Genomic DNA, 9,106 nt, shown 5'->3' on the forward strand with positions numbered 1-9,106 from the left:
AGTCTTTTAGAGCATCTCCAACAGGCGCACAAAAAGAGCTCCGCCCACTAAAAGTTTGTTTTTTTTGGCGCCGGACTGCTCCAGCAGAAGCTGCAGCGCTAAAAGTTTTTGGGCGCGCGCTGAAAAACGCTATCACGCGCAGCATATTTGGGACGCCAGATTGCGCGCGCTTCGCAATTTGCACTGTCTATTTTTTGGGCGCGCGTTTTTGGGCGCCTGCTAAACCAAAGTTGGTCCCGGCGCACTAAAAGCGCTACAGTGGCGCGCTATAACGTTTATTGGGCGCGGGATTTTTGTGCGGCTGTTGGAGATGCTCTTAGCCATTGTGGTTTCTTCAGTCTTGGGCCTCTCTTTCCTTCAGTTTTTTTTTTTTTTGAAACGGACTTTCCTTCAGTTTTCCAGTTTTCCAGCTTCTTCTGTTTGTTCGATCTTCTCTGGTCCTCAGCCGCTTAGTTGAATCACACTTTTACCCCTCTTTCTTTAGCTTCTCAGTGTACCTACCTAATTCGCTTAATTTCTTTCCTGTGTCTCATTTTCGTTTTTTACTCTTTAATCCTTTGTCATTTGCCACTGATCATTCTTTGTCCAGTCGCTGTTTCTCATTTCTTCAATCTTCATTCCTCTTTTCCTTAGTCCTTCAAGGGCCGATCTCACGATAGGAACTGACGTTCTACTTACGCTCCACTCTGTTGCAAACAAGCGTCGGGTGTCAATAGTTTTCAATGTCCTCTAAAGAATGTAGAGTGTTCAATCTATCTGGTATCCTGGTGCAAACTTGTTTGGGGACTGTTGTGGGCGTGCTACGGGAATCTAATCCTGTGGGTGCGCGATTACGTGCATCAGTTTCTCGTGCCTGGCTTTTTTTCTTCCTTTGTTGCCTGTCTTTCTGTGTGTTTTAAGATTATTATCTCTGATGGTTAAACAAACGTCATTCCAGACCTGAGGTGCAGGTATGTTTCCCTGCTGTGCTATTTCCCTCTCCTTCTGTTCATTTTTAAACAACGTCATTTCGGAACATGACGGCGCGCTAACAGTTAGTAGAACACGACAGCAGTCTCCAATAGGCCTACTCATGAATGGCCCAATATTCATCTGCCGTTTGTTCTTTTATTCATTACCATTTGATTTCTTCTAGGGAACTTCACTGCCGTTTGATGGGTTCATCACAAATCCATGGAATTTCCACGAGGCAAAACCTCGCTAAGGAGACCCATTTGGTTCGGTCGTGTCCGTTTGGGTCCGCACGACACAAACGCATATTTTGTCCGCTTCATGTCCGTGCGACTCGTTTTGCGTCCATATTCCCGCAAAAAAGAAGAGACTTGTGTTCGCCTCGGACTTGCACATCACCACCCAACCACCACCTACCGGTCCTATTTAATTTCACGGGTGCGCTTGGACTCGCTCATCAGCCACGTAACCCATTCCATGTGTGTCCTTTTTAATGCCACGCGTGCGGTGGGAGTGGGGCGCCCAGTCCACTTCTTCAACAACCCTCTTCCCTCTTCTTCCTCTCCTCCCCCCCCCCTCCCCCAGCCGCCCGACACCAACCCTTGCCGCCGCCCACCATGACAAGCATGACCACGAGGTCGACTCCTCGTTGGGGTGCCGCGCAGCCAACTTCACCATGTCGTCGCACCATGCTGAGCCATCAGCATGCCTTCGCCTCTACATCCATGTCCACCGCTGCAAGTACTTCTGGGAGCATGGCATGTTGGTGCAGTGGTCCGGTGTGAACGTGATGAACGGGTGGCATCTCAACCACGACAGGGTTTCGGTGTCGGTGATGCTGGTCTCAGATCGCGCACGGCTGGCAAAGATCTGTCACCGTCATGCTCAACTCTCGGTTGAGCTCCACCACGATATAGCGTATGCGATGGACTCGCCGAACTGGGACGTGTGTTCACCTTCGAGCATGACTTACGCCGTCAGTTGAGCTTCAAGGGTACGCCCCGTGCACCGCACGAGCTTGCCGCTCCACCACCACTGTTGGTGGTGCAGGAGGAGGATTGGGCGGTCGAAGATGCCTACATTACGGACCGCGAGAAAGCCACAAGGAAGGCCATTGAGAAGTCCGAGCTTGAGGAGCTCGCCAGGTAGCCTGCCTTTTGCAAGTCCTGGCCTAATCGGCGGGTGGAGTGCAGCTGAACGCACCCCCACTGCCACCAGCCCTGCCTGCGCTCGAGCCAATGGAAGAGTGGTGGGAGCTGGAGCACCTGTCTTGGTCGTGGACAAGCACGGTGCCCTGTTCGCCCATGCACGTGGCATGGGCGCGTCCTAGGAAGAGGTCAAACGCTGGCAACGCTCCAGGAGGCGTTTCCGTGGATGCAGGCGCCGGTCTTCGTCCTCCTAACCAAAGAGGATGAGGATGACGACGCATAGTTTTTTTTTAGTTTTTTCAGTTTAAATTAATGCAAAACTTGATATGCTGTCTGTTTTCAAATTTTGAATTTGCGTCCAAATGCGCAATGTGTCCGTTCACGTTGGACACATTTATGAGCCGGCGGACAAATCAGACTTTGGTGTTCGTCTAGCCGACCCAAACGGAAAAAAGGGGATAAAATTCGCTTTCATTTGGGTCTGTCGTTGGAGTTCGCATGGAAGCCCCCTTGCGGCGCCGTCCATCCCCCTTGCATCGTCCCATGTCGCGGTCACAGCATCGCTCCTCACCTGTCGCAGCAGCCGCGCACCTTTGCCGTAGCCGCCCCACCTCGTCCTTGTGTTCGCTCACCATCGTCCATCGGTGCGCCCGCCGGTTCGCAACGTCCTCGCTAGTCCGCTTGCAGTGCTGGCCCACAAGGGAGACGCGTGCGAGCGTGGGAGCGACCGCCTCGCACTCCTAGCCGTTAATTCACCTTCTCTTATTACACTGCTCTGTAGAAGAAGAGAAAAAACGGTCTCGTTGCTAACAATTGTAGCAGATGACTCGTGGCTGTCTGAATCGAAGAGGAGATGTTGGAGGCGGACAGATATGAAATGGCTCGTTAGAACTTCGACAGACCTACTTCTGTGCCCATTTCATCGATTCGACGGTGGTGCGGAGTTCTGCGAACAGACTACGACTGCCTACGCGTGTATCTCAATAAATAAGTCTCAACATGGATGTAGTCACCAATCCATTGTCGTCCAGCGGTTAGGATACCTGGCTTTCACCCAGGCGACCCGGGTTCGATTCCCGGCAATGGAATGTTTTTTCTCATTTTGGAGTTTTTTTCATTGGTAACATTTGTTCCTTCGACTGTCCTTTTTTTTGGTTATTCTCTAGAGCCGCAGTGGTACCTTTTATTTATACGTTGCAAAAATAACTTCGTAGCTTTGCTCAGCAATTTGTGCTTCCAAATTTCATCAGAGTTACCAACGATTATTTGTTTCTAATGTGTAGAACTAGCTGACGAATCAGGACTCGGCATTTGCTCAATATTCATCCTTCTTTTACATTCTTATTACTGCCGGGAGCCACAAAACTGATCACAATTCATCGGAATCTCCAGACAAAAACACCTTGCTACGAAGGCCCATCAACACTTTACAACGCAGTATCCTCCTTCCTTCCAATACCAGCTAAATTTCCAATTTCCATCCCAGATGCAAAATACCCGATCGAGCGTGCCACTCAAACTACACAAGACTAATACAAGTACAGTAGTGATAACCACAATGACAGCTGAGCTGTGTAACGGGCCAAAGGAATGGATGAATAAGGCAAACTGCCGCTGTTCATGTGCAAGAAAATACGACGGACGGACGGACGGTGATATAAAAGAAAAATGCCGGACAGGCGAAGGGTAGGTAGATGACCCCGCAGAGGCTCTTAGACCTAGGGCCGTATGCAGGCAAAAGCTTTGGAACCGGTGTTTGGTTTGCTGTGATAGTTCGCTGTGCAGAGCGGTCGATTAACCCCATTTGACGATAGCCGAACCCCAGGTGAGTCCAGCTCCGAAGCCAGATGCTGCGATGATGTCGCCCGCCTTCACCTTCCCGCCGCGAACAGCCTCATCCAGTGCTAATGGGATGGATGCCGCGCTGGTATTGCCGTAATTGGCAAGGTTTGAGATGACTTTTTCCGATGGGATAGATAACCGACTGGCAGCGGCATCGATGATCCGCTGGTTAGCCTGTAAACGTCGATAGGGTCAGTTAGGTCGATGCTTCAGGTCAAAGAGTTTCATGATCGACAGGATAGGATACTCACTTGGTGAAGCAACAGCCAATCTATACTGGAGGCAGGTAGGCCGGCCTCCTCTAGCGCCTTCTCGATGGACTGTGGAACACAACGTACAGCAAAGCGGAAAACCTCCTTTCCGTTCATTTCGATGCAAGAAAAGTTGGTCTTCTTTGGTGGGAAGCCAGGGACACCATTGGTCTTGGATAAGATCGAGTCAGCGTTCGACGACGAACAATGCAGGTGCCTACATAAGTAAGCAGCAAACATAAGAAAGTGACCTACTAGAAATGTAACCAGGACACTTCTTTAGAAAGAAGGCATACTTTTGCCCATGGCCATCACTTTGCACGCAAAAACCTAGCAAACCATCTTCATCAGCATTGCATGACTGCGATATTGAGGATTAAAAATTAGACAAAAGAACTTGCAGAAGGATCTTGCAAATTACAATGCCACGCTAATACCCAACAGTGAATCGCTGTAATACAACAAATTGCAGTGTCTTACCCAATAGACTACACAGAAAGACTACAGCCAATTGAACCATGGAAAGCAGACGACCATTTCAGCAAGAAGGAACAGATACCTGGACCAAAACAGCACCAGCAGCATCGCCAAAGAGGATGCATGTACCTCTATCTGTCCAATCCACATATTGTGAAAGAGCATCTGCACCAACTACAAGGACATTTTGAATACCTCCACCTACAATAGTGGCAGATAATAAATTATTAATCCAACAAGGCGCTCAATAACAACCTACTGTGAATATTTAACAAGGGAATTACCTTTGATAAAACGAGTAGCTGTAATTAAACCAACAATGAATCCACTACAGGCAGCAGTGATATCAAAGCCAAATGCATTTGTGCACCCCACCTCCGCCAGCACCTGTTTTCATTTTATCCTGATGTTATTTATGCGAAAATGGGCATATAAAATGCATAAAGCACTAAAGCAGACTGGCATTGATGATTAGAACAACTAATTTACTGATAGTACAAAACATTAACAGTACTCCTCCGTCCCAAAAAGCTTTTCGCTCAAATGGATGTATCTAGACAAGCTTTTTGGGGCGGAAGGAGTACTAAACAGGGAAAAAACTTGAATGAAAATACAAAAATGGAAAGACCATTACATAGTTTATATTATTTGATGACTACGTTATTATCAAATATAGGCTGCTCCACAATGTATGCCAGTGAAATATTTTTAGTTTTGACTATCAAATATAGATATGTAATAACTTCATAGTACCAATATAGTCATCACAAATGAAACATACTATCATCATACATATTCATTGTCATGCATCACAACATACTTCCACAGAAATCACTTTTCTCCGTTCTAAATACATCTCATTCTAGCTTCTGGATTTTTGTTCCGAAATACATGCCAATTACAAGTTTGAGGCAACTACTGCGGTACTGCCATTGTTTGCTTTGCATATCCCTAACATTCATTAATATACTAGATTAACACATAACATCCAACATTCATAAAGCTAATTATGGAGGCAAATGTATTCATAAATGAGCTAATTATGGAGGCAAATGTTAGTGTCTTGTATACATGCCTTAGTTGGAGTTCCCTAAATTACAGCCATTCAGGAACAGAGGGAGTATTGTTCAAAGACTGAATGTAGTACTTTGGAGACTATCAGTACTGAAATGAAAAAAATTACTGACAGAGAGTATTATAATTTAGAAAGAAATTCCTCAGATAAACTTAACAATAAGATAGCACCATTTGGACCCAACTTATGATATACAGTAAAAGAAAAAGGAAAATATTCTCAAGCATGAGATGACTCGCATTAAAAGCAGGAATATGCAGTCGCTCAAACATATCATTGTTTTAAATAACATCAGTTTCCACACAAGTATGACAACCACTGTATTCTAGAGAAAAGGAATGGATGACAACTAATAGAATGATTCAATAGATGTGCATAGCCATACCTGACCAGCACCGCCAAAGAGATCGTCTGGAGTAGATGTGCAAAAGAGAACAAGGTCAACATCTTCAGGTCTTACTTGGGCCATCTCAAGTGCCCTTTGTGCTGCCTTTACTGAAAGCCCTCCCAGTGTTTCGCCTCCTAACACATTTGAAAAGAACAAATTACTCCTGAAACATAAACAAATGAAATATGTCTCCAAAACGGAATCGTTGTGACTCCTAAGCTTTCTTCCACAAAATCTGATACTCTGTTACCTGCCTACTTACACACAGTGGGGCCAACTCCCAATGATGTTATTCACATGTTTTATAATTAGATATGTACTTTTTTTGCGGGAAAATTAGATATGTGCATTGACTTTAAAAAGTTGTGAAAAGCGATGTGTTTATTATATACTCCCCCCGTAAATAAATATAGAACGTCTTATAAGCCAGCCAGGAATTAGGTAAGATCCCAAGACATAAATTTATCAGCATTTATATTTATTCTTCAATCCGTTCATTTATTATATTTACAATAGCTCGTGCCCACGTCACATGGTGTTGCTAGTCCTTAACCATGTATACAGAAGGGTGCTTTGCGACAAATGCTCATTTACAATCATTAATTGAATCGACGTGCGTTCATTAAACTACTTAAACCACCAACAACGATGTGACACACATATCATCCACAAGTTGTCACCTAGCTAAGAGAAGAAAATAAATACTCAGAAGCAACCAGTATACATCATGCCAGAGGGGCCACAATTGGCCTGAATCAGGCTAGCTTAGCGAACGAGGAGGGAAAGAAGTGTAATACAAAATACCTGAAAGAACCCGCCTGTTCCGAATCCCAGTCCGCGCAGCGATCCATTCATCGGACGTTTCAACAAATTTTGAAAGGTCGTCATTTGAAATACAAAGTGATGGGGTGGCCGATCCGCTTCCGATGAGCTTTGAGCCCATGCCAACCACCCTGCAATTTCCCATGACCGTTAAGAAATTTTCTACCACGGTAAATCCTAAATCATGTTAGCAATAATTGAGATGAGTGACCCCAGCAACACAGTTGGATCAAGACGCAAGCAGCAGCATTGTGGCACTGCCTACCGCACAGTGAGCTACAAAAATAGCATCATCTGCCGCCGCATTTATGAGCAAGCTGGGCAGATCCCCATCGCTGGGTCATGGATTGGAGACCACGAGTATTGCTGGGGTCTAGCGAGCTACCATCTGCACAACGCTATGCATGAGGGTGACCTATTCTGGTGACATGCTGTGAGACTAGTGACAAGAGGCATCGTGGCACCATCGCTATAGTACCAAGGAGCAGAAGCTTCTCAACAGTGATGAGCATCCGATCTGACTACATAGAACTGCTTCATTTCGATCTTAAAATTCCCGTATAAACCCGTAGCAGCACCAAAAGGAAGGCCCCAGAGCCCCCTTATGCAGTGCGAGCCAACGCAGCCTAATAAATGAGAAACTGCCCCAGATAAGGGTAGTTGAACCTGCTACCGGAAAGCCACTCACCGACTAACCAAATCACATACTAAACGAGCACCTGATTGAGACCAAAACCTGAGCCGGTTGAAACCAAAACCCGAGCCGAATCATGGACAGATCAAACTGAAAATCACGCTATCCTAGCGGAATCTCCCCGGAACCAGACAATGAGGACCGCGGAGGAAGATCCTTGGTAAACGAACAGCGCAAGCATCACGCCTCTGGCGCGAGGAGGGACTAAATTCATGTTAACAGAGATTGGAGAAGCAGAGCGCGAGCAGTCACTGACTGATTCGCATCTCGGAGCGTCGCCATTGCGGGTAGTGAGGCGCGTGAGCGGGGGCAGTGGCGTGGGGTTACCTGGGGAGGCGGGGCCTGGGCGCGGCCGGCGCGACCACGCTGTCGTCGACGGCGGAGGCGCAGCACCGGACGGAGGCCTTAGCGGGTGCGGGCACCGGAGGGGATCGGAGGAAGCCGGGCCGGTGGCCTGCGCGGGCCCGCGCGCAGGTGGATACCGCCGCGGCCCGCGGCGGCGCGATGCCGGAGGCGGCGACCATGGCCGGAGATCTCGCGGCGGCGGCGGCGGCGGCCCCGCGGAGAGAGAGCAGCAGTGAGGAGGGAATCAGTGGAGGGTGGGCGGCGGGTGCGAGGGGGAGAGTGGCCGGGGGAGTGGATATAGGGGCGGCGGCGGTGGGAACGGTGGGCGGTGGTGATGGTTGCGAGGTGGGTGGGGCCGCGGCGCAGGTGGGGAGGGGGAGGGGGAGGGGGGAAGGAGCTTCGAAAGCTCCGCCCGGAGGCGAGGGAGGCCTTTTTTATGGGGAAGGTGATGCCGATGCGGGCCGTGCCGTGGGTGACTGACCCCGACTGACACCCACACGGCCACACCCTATGCGGACGGGAACGGATCCTCTAACATCATGAAGGGACGTCACGAAGCTACAGTGAAATCCCAGTGCAAAACGAAGAAGGGATGTCACAGACACTGTAGCAAAGACACTGTGCATAGTTACTGTTCACAGAAAATAAAATCTGAAATTAATTTTATTGCATCATAATTTTGTTTGTATGTAATTTTTGTAAATGTATACAATAGATTTGTAATTTGCAAATTAATTCAAGTCATTTTAGGCTTAATCATATGGATGTAAAGAAGGAATGTTAGGATACTGTAGCTTCTCTAACATCCCTTGATGTTAGAGGATCTCGTTCCTATGCGGACTGCCTTGGCTTGGCTGGCCTCGGGGTTGGACCGGTGGAGCGCCCCAAGCCGTTCCCCCCCTAGTTCTCGACGGAAACCGGCCACATCGTCGGGGATATCGAGCGGAAAGGGAAAGGGGTCGATGCGGCGCGTACGTGCAGAGCGCAACTCATTTTGGGTACCGTGTGATCGATCGTAGCGGCCGTGCGGTGGAGGACTCCGCCGCGGTATCGTGCAACGTAGCGGTCGGTCGGTCGCCGATGCCCTACCCTTGGCTTGTCACGCGGCCTCTC

The 9,106-nt window shown here is 48.2% G+C and overlaps 1 protein-coding gene and 1 non-coding gene across 2 annotated transcripts; one reads left to right on the forward strand and one right to left on the reverse strand.

The window, feature by feature from the left end:
* The first annotated feature begins 3,115 nt into the window (after nucleotides 1–3,115).
* Nucleotides 3,116–3,187, forward strand: TRNAE-UUC. The gene has a single exon. It is a non-coding gene; the product is annotated as a tRNA-Glu (tRNA).
* Nucleotides 3,188–3,409: 222 nt separating this feature from the next.
* Nucleotides 3,410–8,334, reverse strand: LOC119366124 (3-oxoacyl-[acyl-carrier-protein] synthase III, chloroplastic-like). The gene is made up of 8 exons (XM_037631809.1): nucleotides 7,976–8,334; nucleotides 6,937–7,085; nucleotides 6,130–6,266; nucleotides 4,954–5,056; nucleotides 4,752–4,870; nucleotides 4,489–4,553; nucleotides 4,193–4,409; nucleotides 3,410–4,115 (listed from the first exon to the last, which is right to left on the reverse strand). Exons 1-8 carry the CDS (start codon nucleotides 8,170–8,172, stop codon nucleotides 3,894–3,896), a joined length of 1,209 nt encoding a protein of 402 aa, XP_037487706.1. The 5' UTR covers nucleotides 8,173–8,334; the 3' UTR covers nucleotides 3,410–3,893.
* Nucleotides 8,335–9,106: the final 772 nt, after the last annotated feature.

The sequence above is a fragment of the Triticum dicoccoides genome, chromosome 2B, assembly GCF_002162155.2.
Source record: "Triticum dicoccoides isolate Atlit2015 ecotype Zavitan chromosome 2B, WEW_v2.0, whole genome shotgun sequence".
NCBI classification, from domain to species: Eukaryota; Viridiplantae; Streptophyta; class Magnoliopsida; order Poales; family Poaceae; genus Triticum; species Triticum dicoccoides.

Coding starts and splice junctions, on each gene's coding strand:
- LOC119366124 (XM_037631809.1), bottom strand. CDS start 8,172: ATGGTCGCCGCCTCCGGCATCGCGCCGCCGCGGGCCGCGGCGGTATCC. Junction 4,410..4,488: donor AGTGATGGCCATGGGCAAAA/GTATGCCTTCTT, acceptor TTACTTATGTAG/GCACCTGCATTGTTCGTCGT. Junction 4,116..4,192: donor ATTGGCTGTTGCTTCACCAA/GTGAGTATCCTA, acceptor CGACGTTTACAG/GCTAACCAGCGGATCATCGA.